The sequence below is a fragment of the Mya arenaria genome, chromosome 9, assembly GCF_026914265.1.
Source record: "Mya arenaria isolate MELC-2E11 chromosome 9, ASM2691426v1".
In the NCBI taxonomy this organism is placed as follows: Eukaryota; Metazoa; Mollusca; class Bivalvia; order Myida; family Myidae; genus Mya; species Mya arenaria.
In genome coordinates, this window is record NC_069130.1 from 59,127,913 (window position 1) to 59,148,639 (window position 20,727).

The window sequence follows — 20,727 nt, forward strand, 5'->3', positions numbered from 1 at the left end:
CTTACAATCATCACCAAATTGCGGCAGTATATGTGTGGGCAAAATATATCTGACAAGGTTGATAACCAACCGTATCGTTTGAGTCATTCAAGAGTTATCACCTTTTAATTATAAACAAAATACCTAACTATGGAATTTTCCGGCCAATAACTTTAGAAGACTTTTGAATTATATATCTATCTACCGAACTGTAAGTCCTTAAGCTGGAGCGGGCAATCTTTTGTTGTGCCAGTTTCCTACCGCTCGTGTTCCCTTTTCAAAGAATTAAATTTCGGACAGAAACTGTTCAAAGTATCTATGGATAATACCACCAAACCCCACTGCCAACAATTTAAGCCAAATAAAATTATGTTATGAGGGAGGAAGTTACGCCCCCTCAAACGTCAAATCCTGGTCTCGCCCCTGGTTCAGCCTCGATTAAAATAATTGTCGCTTTTTAGAGGGCATGTTTTCTGTACGGAATGCATGTATAAAAATAAATCTGCCAATTGCCTCCGGCCAGATTTATCATGAAAGTGTTCTAAGTATGGTTTCACATGTCAATATTGATTGGTGTGAAAAAGTTTATTGTTTATCTTAAAGAATTATAGAGAAATAGTGTTGATCGAGATAACCTTGCTGGTCACAATGACCAACTACTGCTCACTGTTGATTGGTGTATAAGACTTGACTTTTGTTTTGTTACAACGAATTTAAGATAAATACTTTTTGATCGACAAACTGTTCGTTGACCTCGCTGGTCACAATAGCCATCTACTGGACAGTGTTGATTGGTGGTAGTGCATTTAACTATTGTTGTATAACGATTTGTAGCAGGAATGTTATTGATCGATAATCGCTCGCCACAATAGGAGACTATTCTGGTCAGTGTGAAGAATTCATTGTGCTATTGTTGCATAAGACTTGTAGACAGAGAGACGGACTGTACTATACGTTCACATACTCGTTTTGGGGGCTAGCTAGTTGTGGGATCAGCTCATGTTTTGAAATGGAATCAAGTGTTGTTTTAGTAACACTCGTAGGCATTTGGTCATGTATTCATGGAATTACGGCGCAGCTATTCTCGTACGGTACGTCAAGAATATTGTTGGATTCTGCACCTTATCTCTATACATGTTTAAACAAGCTACCTATGTATTTTTAACGCTTCAACGGGCATCCAAAATTCACATTATTGTTCATCCATTCGGACACATTGAAAGCGAATTCCGAAGTGCCATACAATAAATGTACGCAAAAAGCGTTGAATCAGTAATATTAAAGGGTCACGGACACTACGGACCATGCCCATGGACATTACGGACCAGACATTACGGACCAGATTTAGGGACACTACGGCCCAGATTTAGGGACATTACGGACCATCTTCAGAAACTTACGGACCATCATTTATAATGTTTTTAAACATTTGGTTTTTTTTTAATTTATTCACTCATTGGTCATAAATTTGGTAATAAATACTTGAATATTAGTGCTCAGTATGAAAATTATCTTTAATGTAACTGAAAAATCCAAGGAAATTCCAATGTTAAACATCAATGTATTTTTAATAAAATATTATAATAATTAAATAGAGGGGACTTGTACAGAGATATCAATGCTCAACCCGCTTAAAGCCAAATATGCTTCCGTGGTTAGTCCCAATGGTCAGCTTCTTGTTTAATTGATAATATCATATTGCATAAAACACATATTACACTGAATATGCCAATGAAAACCGGTTAAACAGAACATAACATTTTTGGTAAAACAATACGACTTATTTGTCTTAGTATTTCCTATTATAGGAAACTGTATGTAATATATGTCTACTTTGTTTATATATATATATGTTTAATTAATTGTTTGTTAAAGTGTTATTGTTCTGATCACATGGTTGTAATAACCCATGATCTAAATAAATCTTGAAATCTTGGTAACTTGCAAAATTGAACCACAGACCTATAAACCATTTATAGTTTTTATTTATTTTATAGGTCCGTGCTTGAACATATATAGTTCTTCCTTGTTATAACAACATTGATACATGGCAGAGTGCTAGAGTGCAATAAACATAATGAAAATAGTTGAACACATGTCAAAAATAAATACAGTTAAGCATTATTATTCAAATTGTTATATCGCTATTTAAAGGCAAGTTTACAATATAAAGCTAAGATTCTTAAACATTCATTATATTCAGAGTTTATAAAATTCTGTAAATGAATACATAGTAGGTTTAATATACTCTGAAAATATTGAAATTTTTATTTACATAAAGTCGATCGTGCATAATTTAAATTATTTAGAATAATATAGTTTATTTTGCCCTGTATCCATTAAATACAGAGGTTGCAACCATCACTTTAAAATTAAATATGGTATTGGCCGGGTCACTGGTCATTAGGATTTGAAATCAGCGAAGCATATACACGATCGTTCTCTAGTCAACGAACATAATGGATATTGGTCATCTGTTAGTGTAAAGCATTAAACTAATGTTGGATTATAAAGCAATTGTAGAAGGAATTTCATTTATCGACAAACCGTATTAGTATAATAGTAGTTTGTGTGTGCCTGCTTTTTGGAGTTCTCTTTTTTGAGATGAAATTTAGAGCTGTGTTTGTAATATTTGTTGGAGTATGTTTTTGTTTTAATGGAATTTTGGCGCAGATATTCTCCTACGGTAAGTTAAGGATAGTGTTGGATGCCCGCACCTTTCCTCTCTATTTATACATGTATATCACATAAGTGAACAGTGATCCATTCAAAAGTTGAAAAAATGCCAAAAATATATGATTTCACTATAGGCATTCAAATTTAAATACTGAATGGAAACGTAAGACGTAACTCAGAATTGTCCCTTAGTTTATTTTTTACCATGAAAAGAAAATGTATTTTTTTTAATATAAGCCTTCTTCCCATAAAATAATATTTCCATTTGATTTGATTTTACGTATATATATATATATATATATATATATATATATATATATATATATATATATATATATATATATATATATATATATATATATATATATATAGATTGAGACGCAAATGTGTCATAAGTTCAATAAAGGTTGCAGAGGTTTCAATTTCTATTCTATGTGTTCGGGTTAAAGATGTTACCTTAAAATGGGTTGTTTACAATTTACCATCTGTGTTTCCTTTTTAATTCCGATTAGTATATTGTTCTTTTGTATACAGTTAATAATGGTCCAGTCTACTGTCCAGTTGAAGACCTCCATAGCTCACTTGAATCATATTATTTGAGACACTTTAAACATGTGCTCAATATGATCCATGACCTGATACTTATTTTCCGATTCCTATTGGAATTTTGCACACCCAGTCCATATGCACATTTTCTTTTGTATACCTTTCTGTCCATGGCCGTCGCATTAAATTGATCGACAAAGTACATGTACAGCAGAATTTATCGAATGTCAATTAGTGATATTGTTGTCCTATGTTTACTTATAATTTGGTTAAGTCGCTTTGAGTCACTGTCTTAAATAGTATTATTCCAACATATATATACATCTGCGCTTTTTTTTATATTTATTATGCATAATAACATTTCTCCAAGTTGTGTATTTTATCCACATCTTCATCAATCGTAGACACATCGTGCGTCTGCAGACTTGACCATGAATTGCAGGAATATATGAATACATGCAATATGCAACACTCACTCATCCAGCGTTTATGTCATAACATAAGATATATATGCGATTAACAAGTGCAACATCAGTGATAGCACATGCATATATGTATTCTGAAGAGGCGGCTTTACAAAAAAAAATCATAATATCGCGAAGTTTAATTAAGTGGGGATCGTTTTCCGAAGGTAGCGTTAGATCATGCAATGGAAAAGTATTGTTATGCTAAATATTATGTGTTCCAAAGGCTTGGAAATTCCCACTACTGGTAGGTGAAAAAGTGCATACTCGTACGTGCCACATTTAAATGTAATTTAATAACCACAAACACATTGTTATTGTAACTTTATACGAATATCTGAAATAGATATCTACAAGTTATTCTAACGCTTTAAATAACACATGTTCGGAAATATATACATATATTTCGATTACCGTAAAAGAAATATACAAATGTATCTACATGCTATTGATAAAATGTACATTGGCATGCCAGGTGAGTGAGATTTATAGCTACTAGGATCAGGTACTTAGTAATATATATATTGCATAATTATTATTATGTGGATGGAATGACAACACTTTTATTGTCTATAACGTATAATGTATTGCCGATATTGCCAATAAACTTGAAACTTGAAACTATAACAGTTCATTAAATTTCCAAAAATCAAGCCACTGTATGCTTGTTATTGAGTGGTTTGTCCATTGTTTGTTTCCACATCTTTGTTACTTTTTAAGTTTATGCCATCACTGAGATGAACACGTCCTCCATTACTGTTCTTCCTTTCCAATTCTGTTATATTTCCAAATATAAGTGCGCTTTCTAAGATTACGCACAATTTTTATATAGTTGCTTTGGTAATTTTTAAATATTCATTAACTATTTGTATAATTGTGTGGTATACTATATAATTATGTGATACTGATAGTAGTTTATTTGTGATGAATGTCATATATTAATTCAATTCATATGAGTACATATGATATAATATTATATAATACTGTTCACTAAATCATTAAAAACCAACTTTAATACCTTAGACATGGACCCCGTTGGAAATAAGCTTTTGTACTTGTGCAAATCTTTACGGGTTATCCTGCGCAATGTCATTTATTATGTTAAACTTTATTTGGTAAAACTTTATTTGGTAATAAATTAGATAGCTTTATCATAAACACCAGAAGTAATACTTGTTTTAGTAGATCTAGAAAATAGTATCATAAGTATGTATTTCAAGTTAAACTTTCTGTGATATAACTTATTAGGACTCTAAATATCATGCAAATACAATATGTGATATATCTTATATTGATGTAAAATGTACTGTTATTGACATAATGCACGAATAAAAACTACTAACTACTACTACTACTATCCGGTTGTTTCGCACACCTACTTTCACTTTGTTTCCCATTCGGAACACCTCGACCATTTTCCATCGTACACAATCATGTAAACACTGTAATCAAAGGAATTGGACTCATTGTTTGTCGGTTTTGTCTGGTCTGAAATGATAAATTCGAATTAAGGAAGCCTGGACGGCATTTTTGAATGATTAACCTAAAAACATAAACTGTTAAGTCAGTCTTATTCTATTGTTCACACCTAGTGCACCAGTCTAACAACGGCCCCTAGGTCCTGGAATATCGGGGGCTTTGACTTTGGGTCTAGCCAATCCATGGTGAAATGCTCGTCCTGAGGGGACAAACTGCTGGTAAAATCCCCGCCAAATGCCCTCGCACCCAGTGAACATCCTAGGTTAGGCCTATTATAAGGTACTGAAGTTATGTTTGTGTTTCGTGATATCTCGTTCATCACGGGGAAAAGCTTGGCAAAAATGCAGACAAATCTCGTTAAAAGAACAAATATCTGATTCTCCAGGCACAAAGCCACAGCTCATTCCCTGCTATTTTCGGCGCGAAGCAAAAACCAAGTTGCATTCACTGCGCACTCCGCGGGCGGCCACCTGGAAGGTAAAAACACAGCCCATTTCCAGTGCTATCCCCGGTAAACCCCCGTATTGGGGGGGGGGGGGGATGTGGGTACAATTGACTGGTGCATAGCATCTAAATGGGAGCTTTGATATTTTTTTTTAAATATACAAAGGTAATTTCACAATTTCAGACATTTTGTCGCTATTTTCTCAATCCCATTCACAAAAAAAAAACTGGATGTACAATACAGTAAAGTGAAATATGATGCTTGGTGATTCATTATCATTTGAAAAGTTTTCATGATTGTGCAGAGGAAGAGTACAGTATGGAAATATTATACCTTAGTTGATACAAATATTGCAAAGGTGTTTTGGTCTTGAAAGATTGGAAAATCAGTCATATCACTCCTGATTACTGAACTCAAAATGTGGCTTACCAGATCAAGGACCATGTGTAAAATTGCTGAGTTTACAAGACAGAATGGTATTGATTGTTGACTTCCTAATGTTATGATGTCATATGAACTCTTTGTTTCGAATTCTATATTTAATTTATATAGTGACTCATCTCACAAATTGTCCTCTAAAGGCTTGGCGCGGTAGTGTTGAAACTCACCGTTTCATCCAGTTTTATCCAGTTTTGTTAAGACATCATTTGATTACCAACTATTGAATGTGTGTTTAATATGACGAAATCACTCTTTCAGGTTGTCCTAAAGGCTGGGTGAATCATGACGCACAGTGTTATAGATTCGTGTCAGAGCTGCTGTTTTATGAAGAGGCGGAGGCTGCGTGCTTTGTAAGTAGCAGACGGTATTCTGATGTGTAAATTATGAATTCCAGAAAAACTTCTTTATTTCAAATGTGTAAAAAAATGCAGTTTCAGATTACTGTATAGCAATTTATTGTTTCACAAGCAATATCTTATAATGATCATAAAACTTGTTCTTGTCAACCATTATCAGAGCATTTATACCACCAATGCTTGCAAAGCAAGGAATATGTGACTTATATAATAACTTGAATGTTTAATCTACATAAATTAAGCTTGATAAATATTACAAATCTATATAATTGATTGATTTGTAATACTTTCACGTTGAATATCTCTTTTATAGAAATATTAACAATAAGTACAGGTACACCACCATGGACCTATAAACAATAGGTCTGTGACACCACTTATGAAAGAGCCACTAGCAGGTATTTAAACCGAGACCTCCAGAGAGATTGGCCTATACTAATACAAGCATTTTTTCATACCGAAATTGCTACACAGACTTTTCATAATTATGTGGATAGTTTTTATCTCAATTTCATTGTTTTAAATCAAGCACGGCCAGCCAGGTATCGTGTAAAATGCGACAACAGAACCCAAGGTATGCACGAAAGGACTAGACCAATCAGATTTTTTTTTGTCATTGTATGAGAGTACTGCATACTTAGTTCAATTAAGTTTAGGTTCATGCAAAAGACAAATGTAACCAAACTTATTCTCATTTTAAGAGAATGGTGAAATTGCAGATTTATTTTAAATATTGCTGTCAAACAAGCAACACTAAGATTTGTTAAGTTTAAAATGTGGCATGCATTGATTCTTAGTGATCATGAGTGATGTTGTTCTTGTATTTCGCATCTCCTTTTGAATTACAGTACTGGGTAAGGGGCCCAACTTGTCAGCTTAACCACTTATACACTATCTTCCATCTTATTTCAGTTACAAGGGGCCCAACTTGCCAGCATAACCACTTATACACAATCTTCCATCTTATTTCAGTCACAAGGGGTCAAACTTGCCAGCATAACCACTTATACACAATCTTCCATCTTATTTCAGTCACAAGGGGCCCAGCTTGCCAGCATAACCACTTATACACAATCTTCCATCTTATTTCAGTCACAAGGGGTCAAACTTGCCAGCATAACCACTTATACACAATCTGCCATCTTAATTCAGTTACAAGGGGCCAAACTTGTCAGCATAACCACTTATACACTATCTTCCATCTTATTTCAGTCACAAGGGGCCAAACTTGCCAGCATAACCACTTATACACAATCTGCCATCTTAATTCAGTTACAAGGGGCCAAACTTGTCAGCATAACCACTTATACACTATCTTTCATCTTATTTCAGTTACAAGGGGCCAAACTTGCCAGCATAACCACTTATACACTATCTTCCATCTTATTTCAGTTACAAGGGGTCCAACTTGCCAGCATAACCACTTATACACTATCTTCCATCTTATTTCAGTTACAAGGGGCCAAACTTGCCAGCATAACCAAACTTGCCAGCATAACCACTTATACACAATCTTCCATCTTATTTCAGTCACAAGGGGTCAAACTTGCCAGCATAACCACTTATACACAATCTTCCATCTTATTTCAGTCACAAGGGGCCCAGCTTGCCAGCATAACCACTTATACACAATCTTCCATCTTATTTCAGTCACAAGGGGTCAAACTTGCCAGCATAACCACTTATACACAATCTGCCATCTTAATTCAGTTACAAAGGGCCAAACTTGTCAGCATAACCACTTATACACTATCTTCCATCTTATTTCAGTCACAAGGGGCCAAACTTGCCAGCATAACCACTTATACACAATCTGCCATCTTAATTCAGTTACAAGGGGCCAAACTTGTCAGCATAACCACTTATACACTATCTTTCATCTTATTTCAGTTACAAGGGGCCAAACTTGCCAGCATAACCACTTATACACTATCTTCCATCTTATTTCAGTTACAAGGGGCCAAACTTGCCAGCATAACCAAACTTGCCAGCATAACCACTTATACACAATTTTCCATCTTATTTCAGTTACAAGGGGCCCAACTTGCCAGCATAACCACTTATACACAATCTTCCATCTTATTTCAGTTCCAAGGGGCCCAACTTGCCAGCATAACCACTTATACACAATTTTCCATCCTATTTCAGTCACAAGGGGCCCAACTTGCCAGCATAACCACTTATACACAATCTTCCATCTTATTTCAGTTCCAAGGGGCCCAACTTGTCAGCATAACCACTTATACACTATCTTCCATCTTATTTCAGTTACAAGGGGCCAAACTTGCCAGCATAACCACTTATACACTATCTTCCATCTTATTTCAGTTACAAGGGGCCAAACTTGCCAGCATAACCACTTATACACTATCTTCCATCTTATTTCAGTTACAAGGGGCCTAACTTGTCAGCATAACCACTTATACACTATCTTCCATCTTATTTCAGTTACAAGGGGCCAAACTTGTCAGCATAACCACTTATACACTATCTTCCATCTTATTTCAGTTACAAGGGGCCAAACTTGCCAGCATAACCACTTATACACAATCTTCCATCTTATTTCAGTTACAAGGGGCCAAACTTGCCAGCATAACCACTTATACACTATCTTCCATCTTATTTCAGTTACAAGGGGCCCAACTTGCCAGCATAACCACTTATACACTATCTTCCATCTTATTTCAGTTACAAGGGGCCAAACTTGTCAGCATAACCACTTATACACTATCTTCCATCTTATTTCAGTTACAAGGGGCCAAACTTGCCAGCATAACCACTTATAAACCATCTTCCATCTTATTTCAGTTCCAAGGGGCCCAACTTGCCAGCATAACCACTTATAAACCATCTTCCATCTTATTTCAGTTCCAAGGGGCCCAACTTGCCAGCATAACCACTTATACACTATCTTCCATCTTATTTCAGTCACAAGGGGCCAAACTTGCCAGCATAACCACTTATACACTATCTTCCATCTTATTTCAGTTACAAGGGGCCAAGTTTGCCAGCATAACCACTTATACACTATCTTCCATCTTATTTCAGTCACAAGGGGCCAAACTTGCCAGCATAACCACTTATACACTATCTTCCATCTTATTTCAGTTACAAGGGGCCCAACTCGCCAGCATAATCACTTATACACTATCTTCCATCTTATTTCAGTCACAAGGGGCCCAACTTGTCAGCATAACCACTTATACAAGTTCTTTAATTCTATTTCAGTTACAAGGGGCCCAACTTGCCAGCATAACCACTTATACACTATCTTCCATCCTATTTCAGTCACAAGGGGCCCAACTTGCCAGCATAACCACTTCGGGCGAACACGAGTTCATATCTTCCTGGCTTCGAGGCACGAGCAGGTAAGTTGTGTAAAATAGAAACTAATAGTAACATTAAACTCATTCGTTTTGACAAATAAAAACAACAACATGATACTAATGAAATTATAAGTATATAGACCATGCTGATGTTGTTGATGATGATGTTGGTGGCGAGATTCAAGATTTAATTAAAAATTTAATTTCACCATTTTATTAAGGATAATGTTTATCAGCATATATGTTGTCCATTGCCAAAGACAATTTTTTTATTCTGTTCAAGAAGCTTTTCCATAGTTGACCCATATTCACAGTGTTCCAAATACTGGATATAAAAAAACTATTCAATTTGACCTCATTTTAATGTGCTCTTTGGCATAAAAGGTGTTTGGTCATAGTGACATGGTTCGCTCCAGGTGGCTTAGCATAGAAAACTTTCCATACAGGGTAATGTCTTGATCATTTTTAGACCTGTGTTTAAATTTGCTTAAAAATTGAAAAACGTAGAGGTCATTAAAAAAAACAAATACCCCGGTATGTATTTGTGTGACTCTACTGGCTCACCATAAATTAGGAGTCTCATTTTTGTATAAGCATAATAATAATATAATTTAATGTACTTTTGTTTCATCTTTCACCCAGTCATAGTTCCCCACTTAAAAAGCCCCAGGTTACTTCTAAAGGTGTCATATTTCCTCCCAGGGTAGTTAATCACGTTACGGCTCATGGACTTGCCTCCTGCAGACATCCCACCATATCACCTTTGACTGTCTTTTTTGAAGAATTGAACTACTTTTTGAATCATGTAATAGATACTGCTCCACCGAGTTATTTGAAATAAACACAATCAGCATGAAGTGCAAGTTATGTATCAAAAGTATGTAAAGGCTGACCATGCTGACTTGTTTTGCTTGATGACAAACAACTTTCTACCCATTATTCACAAAGCTTTTTAGTCTGCCTTGAACTTAATGATGCTGCAGGAGAATTCTGTGTACTCCATTTAGAAAGTGAGTTTTTTCCAGTCTTTTCACCACCATTAAAACTCACCATAATGCTGTCCAGCTGCACAGGGAACCAATCCCCGGACCCCAATAATGATACTATCCTTGTGTAATCTAATGATGAATAAAGTACCTTAATATATGCAGGAATGAGATGCAAGCTGAAATGTATAATTGGTGGAGTCTATTCACCCACTTTCCTTGTTCAAAGTATTCATTTGTTCAATATACGGTATATAGTCACTCGCATGTCAATAGCTGTGCAAGATGAAACCTAGAGATAGTAGTAACAATATGTTCAAACTTCTCACCTTGAACTTTTGCTGAACTTTGTTATTATTTGAAAAGGAAATTTATTCTGTTTATGGAATGGTGTCCTTTTCAAAGGGTTAAGAAGTAGCATCATTGGGCATTGAGTTTTAAAAGATGTTTGAAAATAGATGGAAATAATATCCGCCTGTTCAATCCTTGTTGTACTTGAAGAAATTAATGTTATGTTGATGTGTAACAGTTTAGCACACACCTTGTCACATTACAAACTGATTTTATCAAATTGACAATCATTAACTGGTTGATCAGATTTTAGTATTTAATTGGATTGCCCCAGGATTACATTTTATGACTGCTTTTTGAGTGGGATTAGTACTTTCAGAATGATTTTGGTTTAGGTAACTTAAGTTTCACCACATACTTAAGAAAGAACATGTCAGCAATTTGAAGTTGTTTAAATGTTTTGTAAAGACATAGACAGTGCTTTACCTACTCTGTGAAAACAACTCTACTTTCACCCCCTCCATTTCAATCATCATTGAAATTTTTGTCATCTGCAGTTGCATTTAAAGCGTCACCACCACCACAACCAATGTCATCTTAGGAAGGAGCATAAGCAGCTCCGTTAATAGCATCATCTTCATCATAGTCGTGATCAAAGCCAGATTGTTGTTAACTGAGTTATCCTGTTCTGTAACAGATCATTATCCTCCTATTCCTACTTTTAATTGCCATCATCATCATCAATTTCGTTGTGTTGTCATCGTCGTTGTGTCATCATCATGGTCAGCAGCAGCAGCAGCAGATCCATCATCATCATCATCATCATTATCACCACCACCACCACCATTATTATCATCATCATTATCATCAATTTTTACATTTTTATGTTCATGAATAGACGGAATTTGTTTGTAACCTGTATTTTACCTTTACCAGGGAGAATTTCTGGTTGACATCTGGCTACTACATGCTGGGGAGAGTTTACTGGGACGAGGCAGGGTTGATTTCCGACCCATCAGGATACACATACTGGTTAGATAACCGAGCCCCTGGGTTCTCATCAAAGCTGTATAGGATTGCTTACACCCACACAGGTAAATGGTAGCTCTTACGGGGGTACCTTTGCTTATTCCCATACAGGTTTATTGTAGCTTTCCCCCGGGGGTGGGGGGGATCCTTGTTCATACAACACAAGGTAAATGGTAGCTCTGCCTGAGAATCTTTGCTTATACCCAAATAGTTAAGCATTTACACTACCCAGGGTATCTTTGCTTATTCAAATGTACTATAGAGTGTTTGAAGAGCTATAAACAAAGGGTACATTTGTTTTTAGCATTTCTAATATTTTTCATTTATCAAACAGAAACGGAGTATATTATAAACTGAACATTTACATTAAAATTACTGTACTAATTAGCATATTTGAGGTCATAGACATCTATGTATTTTACATCGTACATCAGTCAATCAATTTTAGCTGACACGACTTTTTGGTGTCTTTTATAAATAAATATTGGCACATTATTATCCACAGTGTGTGTATAACACGTGATAAATTACGTCATACATGCTACGTCGGAAGGCAAAAATTTGCTTAAAATGAAGACTTAAATCAAAGATAACTTTTCATTTACAACACCATTTTAAATGAAACAAGGGACAGTCTATGCCGCTTAAAGAGCCCCACATTTGTTTTATTTCCGAAATTTGATGAGGTCATTAGTTTCATCAAACACTTCGACAAACCTGTTTCCAAAATAATGTTTTGACAATGCTCCGTCAGACGGCCGTATTGTGAAAAGGTTTGTCGAAGTGTTTTAAGAAACTAAACTCGCATTCAAACTCTGGTAAAAGACCGAAGGTGGGGCCTGTAAGCGGCGTAGACTGTGCTATGTTTCATTTAAAATGGTGAAGAAATAGTGAAGTTATCCTTGTTTAAAGTCCTTTTTCAAATCAAAATATTGCCTTCCGACGAAGCATTTATGACGCAATTTATCACGTGGTATACACACACTGTATCCACCTGGCAGGGGGAAATTTCCTGAGGATTCCATCCCCAGATCTCCCAGAGTGGAATGAATATCCCGATTAAGGTTTTAGCTGAATTTCTTGAAGTAAAAGGAGGTAAAACTACATGAACATACCCAAGCATCTCTGTGTCCGGTTTAAGTTTTAGGATATGTTGGCAATTTAACATACCCGGTATAACTCCAATACACTTCATATACTTCAGACAGTTGTTAATGGCCATCAGATAACTCCATTATATTCAAAATATAAATTATGGCCTCTGGTTGATTTGGAAAGTTTGGTTAAAGATTATGGGCAACTTTTGGTTTTAACTCAGATCTCAAAAACTACTGTTCATTCAAAGGCCTTTATACTTAATAACACAGTAGCCATCACACAACTAGGTTACATAACTCCACATTATCCCTTAAATCAAATTATCGCCCTTGATCAACTTTTTTATTGCTTTTGACAGGCACATTTTCATATTTTTAACCAGGTTTTCACAAAGTGGAACTTGGTAAATAGAATGATGTATGTTGTTGTTCGTTCTAGTCAGCAGATAGTTGGTGTCAAACTCACCTATTGTATCAAATAATTTAGTAAGGATAGACACATAGTGTCTAAACTTGGTATATAGGTAGAGTTTATGGAGAAATTTCATGGGATTGTACTTGTGGCTCATAGGGTCAAGATCACTGTTACTTAATATTGAAAAATGGTAGGTACTGAGTAACTTCAGTTAGGGTTGACATATTGCGACCAAACTTGGAACTGGGTATATAGATAGAGTTTATGAAGACCTTTCATGTAATTAAGTCAAGGTCACAGTTACTAAAAATAGATAACAGTTTGATACTGAATAACTTAAGTGAGGATTGACATTTTGTGACAAAACTTGGCATGTAAAAGAGTTAATGGAGCACTTCCATAGGATTGCATTTGGGGCAAATGTAAACTAGATGGCTTTGTACAGTAGTTCTCAATTAAAAAGAAAAGCAAGTATAACTATAATGAGTTTAAAAGTACCGCAAGTGCAATAATCCAAATGCCAGGTGATAAATGACAATCTAGGAAAATCCCTCTAGTTTTGGAAAATGCCTTGCTTTTCTGAGCAAGATTTCTCAGAAAGCCTTACAGAAAAATATTTAATGTGTGAGTTATTGACACATTTCTTAGGCACATAAATGATCCCCTGGTTTTCTATACAAATTAACCTGGGGATTTTTCCTGAAATATGACATATATATTGTGTTATTTTTTATTTGTAGAGACTGAATACAGATGGACAAACATCACCGGCAGTACCCCTGCAGCCTATATCTGCGAGGTCGAGCAAGGGGCCGCCCTGGCACAGGACATTCTCAACAGGGATTATGGTAATATATGGTTGAATAATAAAACTTCTGAAAAATTCCATGGGAACATTTGAGTGGAAATATCCCTCCGGCCCATGTCAAATGGAGAACTTAGTCTTAGTTGTACATTGAAATTAAGTGTCATATTTTAAGCTTGACTATTTGAAGAATAAGAAGAGCTATACTACTCACCCAAGCGTTGGCATCGGCGTCACCCCTTGGATAAGGTTTTGCGTGCAAGCACACATAGGTTAATATCTCAGCAACTACTTGAGGTATTGCATTGAGACTTTAAACAATGGAACCCAACCATCCAACCTTCTTAATTAAACAAGTTTGATAACTCTACTTTGGATTTAATGCCAATAATAGGCCTTTATTATTTGACTTAGAAATTTTGGTTAAGGTTTTGCGTGCAAGCACACATAGGTTAATATCTCAGCAACTACTTGAGGTATTGCATTGAGACTTGATACAATGGTACTCAACCATCCAACCTACTCAATTTACCAAGTTAGATAACTCTAGTTTGCATTTAATGCAAATAATAGCCCTTTATTATTTGACTTAGAAATTCTGGTTAAGGTTGTGCGTGCTAGCACACATAGGTTCAGTGTGTGTATACCACGTGATAAATTACGTCATATATGCTTCATCAGAAGGCAACATTTTGCTTAAAATATAGACTTAAAACATAGATAACTTTTCCTTTACTACACCATTTTAAATAAAACCAAGGGCAGTCTATGTCGATTAAATAGCCCCGCCTTCGTTTTAATACCGAAGTTTAGTAAGGTGACCAGTTTCATCAAACACTTCGACAAACCTGTTTCCAAAATAATGTTTTGACAGTGCTCCGTCAGATGGCCGTATTATGAACAGGTTTGTTGAAGTGTTTTAAGAAACTAAACTCTCAATCAAACTCTGGTAAAATACCGAAGGCGGGGGTCCAAAAGTGGCGTAGACTGCGCTATGTTTTATTTAAAATGGTGAAGAAATAGTGAAGTTATCTCTGTTTAAAGCCTTCATTCGAAGCAAAATGTTGCCTTCCGACATAGCATTTATTACGCAATTTATCACGTGGTATACACACACTGAGGTTAATATCTCAGCAACTGCTTGAGGTATTGCATTGAGACTTGATACAATGGTACTCAACCATCCAACCTACTTAATTTACCAAGTTAGAAAACTCTAGTTTGCATTTAATGCAAATAATTGCCCTTTATTATTCGACTCAGAAATCCTGGTTAAGGTTTTGCATGTAACCACATTTATGTTAATATCTCCGCACATCATGTATTGCATTGAAATCTAATCTAACAGTGATCCATGCATGTTTTGCCAAAACTTTTTAATCCTTACACTGAAAAGCGGCGGAATAGTCGAGCGTGCTGTCTCTGTGACAGCTCTTGTTTGTTATGCAGCTATATATGTGTATATTGAAGCCAGTATTAAGGATGGAAACAATAGGAGGAACTGAAAACAATCAACTTTTTGCCATTTGCAATGTTTCAACAGATTTACAATTTTGTAACGACTACGATCCCTAAATGAAAAGACCCCGGAAGCTTAAATCTAGGGAGTTGAGCATGGGGTGGCACTTGTACAGTATATTCCAAACAGAGATAACTGTTATTTTCAAGAAAAATGATAGAAAACAATTTGTTAGAATAGTAAAATGTAAGTTTTAGAAGACAGCGGCATTTCCACTGAGGTGAAATGTTATATAATTCATCACCTTAGTGCAAGAACTCAATATCTGCTTCTTTTTCTATATGCAGTTATTGAGTTATTGCACTAAGGTGATGAATTATACTGTAACAATAGCTTGGAAGGTCACGAGTCATATAAGAGCTGTGTAGTTAGAACATGTCAGTGTTGAATGCTAACTGTAGGTACTTTACATTACAATGATAGTTTGTGACTTAAATTTGGAATATAAAAAAAGTAATCTTAAATATATAGACAGCATACCTTTAATAGGGTTTTCACTTCAGACTACGGCCTGGGTGTGACAGATGTGAAAGAAATCCAACGAGGACCTGTCATTGTGCGTCAGCCGGAGGACATCTATGTAATTATTGAGTACTGTTTTGCAAGGAATCTGTTATTTGATGGAGAATTATGTTAATTGGCTTTTACAGACTTAATACACACATTTATAACATATGACCTTTTTTTTCGGGGGTGGGGGGGCATTGAGTCCCCAGGATTATTCTACTGGATCTGAATTGTTCTTCAATCATTGGTGCCTAGGCTATTTATATTATGACTTTGTATTCTTAATGAAGTATTGTGGAGTGTAATCAGATCTACAACTCATTGGTAGTAATTTGTTTCATGCAATTAAACTTGTCACCAGATTCATTGATTAATGTTTAGTTGATTGATTGATTGATTGATTGTTTGATTGTTCAACCTTTGTGCACTCCAGTACATTGAGGGAGCCTGGGAGGTGGATTTTGAGTGTGTGGCTACTGGTACCCCTCTTCCTCGCTACACATGGTGGCGGAGAGGTAACGTGCAGGAAATCGCCACACAAGTCACTTCCGCCATCAGCAATAGATACACGATTACTGGTAAGTAAGAAACAGAACATAATTAAATACTAGTTCTTCTGTTCATGAGTATTTCAGTCAGTGGTGGGTCGAGGATTGTGGCATAACAAAAAGTCAATTTTATTGTACAGTACATATAATTTTTATGATTGTAGAATTTTGGGTTTCATTTGCATTTGTTGGCTGAAGGGGCGAGAACATTCTGCTTTTTACATATCATCTCAATATGGAGTATTCAAGACATGGAAGATTTCTTTAAGTGACATATTAGTAGAGAGTTGTGTCCTCTACATATAAATTGTCCCTTTACCTTCTTCAAAGAAGAGTTTATTGTTTGACAGAACACAACCTTTTGCTGGGGTCAGCATTAAGACATATCTTTCCTCTTCCTTTGATTCCCAGGTGGGCGACTGGTGATCAGTTCACCAGAACAAACCGAGGACCAGTTCATGTACCACTGTAAGGCAGAAAATGAAGTGGGAGCTGTGCTTAGTAATGAAGCCACACTTTACTTTGGATGTAAGTTTCTGTTGGCCTGAAACTGTCTCGTATATGTTCATCTTCTTAACGGTAGCTTTTGTTTGTATGCTTAAACTTTGCATTGTCCTGAAATTGTCATCATTTGTGCAACAGTCAATTTAATTCATTTAACCAATCTCAATCCATATTCTGCAGTACTATCATAATGTTACTACTTTTTAGATTTTAATCAGACACCATTATAATGAAATATTAAAAGTACTGGTAGGCTAGTAGCGATTGGTGAAATTGATGTTAACTGTAATAATTTTTTATCAGTTGGAATGAACCCTAGGGGCTTCTATTATGCTGTATTATAACAAGTAATAAATGTTCTTTTACATAGTCTATGATTGAGAAATTCCTTTAATGTCTACTTTAAGTAAGGGTTAAAATTCGTCACCTTAGTGCAAGAACTCAATAACTGCATATAGACATAGAAGCAGATATTGAGTTCTTGCACTAAGGTGACTTAATGTATTGCAGACCCTCTGTCTATTTATTCAGTAAATGCATGCTAAGAACCTTCAAGCTTTAGTTGGTGTGTGAGACGATAGTTTGTCTACTTTGACACTGTTTAGATTTAACAATTTACCTGATTAAAATCATAAATTGCTGACAGCTGATTTACCAAAATAAATGTAGAGCGGAGTATAAAACCCCCCCATTGCACATACCGGTACTATAATTTCAAACACTGAATACTCTAAATGCAATGGCTTAAGTCAGTGTAACATTTATACGAAAGTTGACAGTTTGACCCATTAAAATGAAAGTTTATAGGTACATAAAATTTCCAAATGCTCTTGGCAATTGACAAAGATGTACAAAAAGTTGAAACAAACTGTAACGGTGACAGTGACAGTTGTATCCATAGCTGTAGATCAGAGGTTGAATTTACGATTGCATTCCTACCTACCTGCAAATAGAAAAAAAAGGAGAAGGGAATACATCCCAATTATGTCAGAGTTGACATAAACTAATTCTTAGGTTTTCCGCTCTCAAAAAAATGGAAGCTCTTCCATCTCTACATGTTTGTATTAAATAAAATCATGCTATAATATTACCATTTTTTTTCCTTTTACAAAATTTATTACAACAGAGAGGATATTTGTATATATAGAACTCAGAAACTTTAAATTCCAGAGACTTATTATATAGGAATTTTCCCGAGTGGCGAGTAATGTGAAAATATCATTGTCTGTGTTAAAAAAGGCAAATCAATTTTAATCTCATATCAAATTTGAACTCATAGTCTGTTTCTTTTAGGCTTAAATCTAAGAAAATTGTCAAATTAATTGGTGCTAATTAGAATATCATGTGAGTGAGACAGTCTATGACAACATTTTGCTGGCGTCATTTCGGATTTTTTTAACCTGCATGAATGAATGCTACCTTGCATAATTTATTAACAAGTAGCAACACAAAAACCAATCTATAAGAGCAGTGAAAACATAAGCAGTGAAAATAACATAATATATCTGATATTTTTATCCAGAAGCATAAGAAAAAATCCTTGAATTTAAGAGTTAATTGTTAAATGCATGAAGTCATCAACATTTTTTGCTTTTACTGACCTGAGTGAGTGAACCATTTTAGGGCTATTCCATTTAAACATAAAACCCACGGGGGGAAGGCACTTTTGAACTAGACCTCCCACCTACAGAAGCAAATTAACCGTTTGAGCGTCCTACCTCGATTTGTTTTATAGATCCTTAATAACCCCCTTCAGAAGCAATTTAAAATTTACATGTATAAAATAGGGATGGCAACGAGTAGTAAAATTAATACTCGAGTACTCGGACGATCGAGTACTCGGGTACTCGATTACTCGGAAAAATTGAATATGTGTTCGCAAAGACAAGATTGTGTATACATGTATCATTAATGACGTATATTGTGCGTTGGTCGTATTATTGGTCATTTTCACCTTTAAAGTAAACTTTCATTACGTATTTTAACAAAAATTGATATAAAAAGAAAACAAATGTTGTTTCAGGCTTTTAATTTGTCTTATTCGTTTCATTTTATACAAGTATGCACTGCAGAAATAAACAACAATCAGAATTACAATGAACGAAAATTAAAAGCATACATAAAAATAGTGAACGAAATTCAATACGAAGTTCAGTTGTTCACTCTATAATTTATTTTTAAATGATAGTTTTTCGTACTGTGTAATTTTTGTTGACCTCATTAATATTCATAATTCTTGATTTAAAATATCAACCAATCAATTGTGTAATCATTGCAAAAATAGTTAAAATACGCCCATTAAGAAATCAATAAATTTTCGTAACGGTCGATACTTGCTCGTTAGCGTCCATTGTTTGATGAAAGGTCTCTAATTGGTATACAATAGAATTGTGTAGGTGAAAGTACCGCTATCAAAACTTCGCTAATTGACATCAGTGCTAATTTAAAATAATGGGTCCTTTGATGACAGTTTGCAACTATCACAACAACTCTCAACTAATTGATTGAGGTCAATTGTGTACACAGCGGGGATTAGAGGGACCGTTAATTGTCCTCTTGGCAACTAACCAGATCTGATATTTTGTCTGTAAATCGTGTATTTGGTGATTTTTATAGATTTTTTTCCCGAGTACTCGAGTAGTAATTTGGTACTCGAGTACTCGGACGTTCGATCGAGTACTTGAGTACTCGGGTACTCGTTGCCATCCCTAGTATAAAAGGTAAAAAAAATAATTTACTGATCTTGCTTTAGGCTTTAAAGGATGCAGTTAATGATGATACAGATATTGAACCATTTCTGTTTCAATTCACAACATTTTTCCAATATTTGAAGGGTTAGTTACTATCATTTTAATGTTGCACTCTATAGTCAACGTGTTTTATGTTTCAAATTATCTTGTTGCTGAAAATACATTGAAATCATCGATTTACCGCTATAGCCAGAATCACATGGCACATCTCCAGTCCATTTGTCAAAGAGAACTTGATTTTAACTTTTTTAAATATACCCTTTAAACTTTTCTCAGAAATTGGCAAAAGCTCTTTTTCAAGGGAGTTTGAAAGTCCCTTGACTTCAAGATGGCAAAGAGATCTCATCAAACCTAATGACGCATTAGAATGATGTGAAATACAATTAATGATGCAACTGTACTTCTATCATATATTTTGATGAGAATAAGCATATAATTCATGCCATGAACTCTTTGTTTGTTTGCTGAAAAAAAATAAAAGGCATATTTGTCATTTTTGAAGCAAGTTGATGTGTCGATCTTAAAAAATAATTGGAAAACAAACAGAACATGGTTGTACAGATT

At 35.1% G+C, this 20,727-nt stretch overlaps 1 protein-coding gene across 6 annotated transcripts in view; it reads left to right on the top strand.

Moving 5' to 3' along the window:
* The window catches only part of LOC128203505 (contactin-like), a 49,197-nt gene that overhangs the window by 8,077 nt on the left and 20,393 nt on the right, over positions 1–20,727 (top strand). For 4 of the 6 annotated variants that reach the window (XM_052904947.1, XM_052904944.1, XM_052904942.1 and 1 more), the window contains 7 exons: positions 6,289–6,380; positions 9,675–9,754; positions 11,926–12,083; positions 14,271–14,378; positions 16,358–16,434; positions 16,795–16,939; positions 17,321–17,437. In XM_052904947.1, coding sequence (XP_052760907.1) covers positions 11,957–12,083; positions 14,271–14,378; positions 16,358–16,434; positions 16,795–16,939; positions 17,321–17,437 — 574 coding nt within the window. In that variant the 5' untranslated portion in view covers positions 6,289–6,380; positions 9,675–9,754; positions 11,926–11,956. Of the gene's footprint in view, positions 1–2,481; positions 2,666–5,978; positions 6,066–6,288; positions 6,381–9,674; positions 9,755–11,925; positions 12,084–14,270; positions 14,379–16,357; positions 16,435–16,794; positions 16,940–17,320; positions 17,438–20,727 lie in introns of those variants that run through there. The other 2 variants (XM_052904945.1, XM_052904946.1) reach the window with 2 other exon arrangements.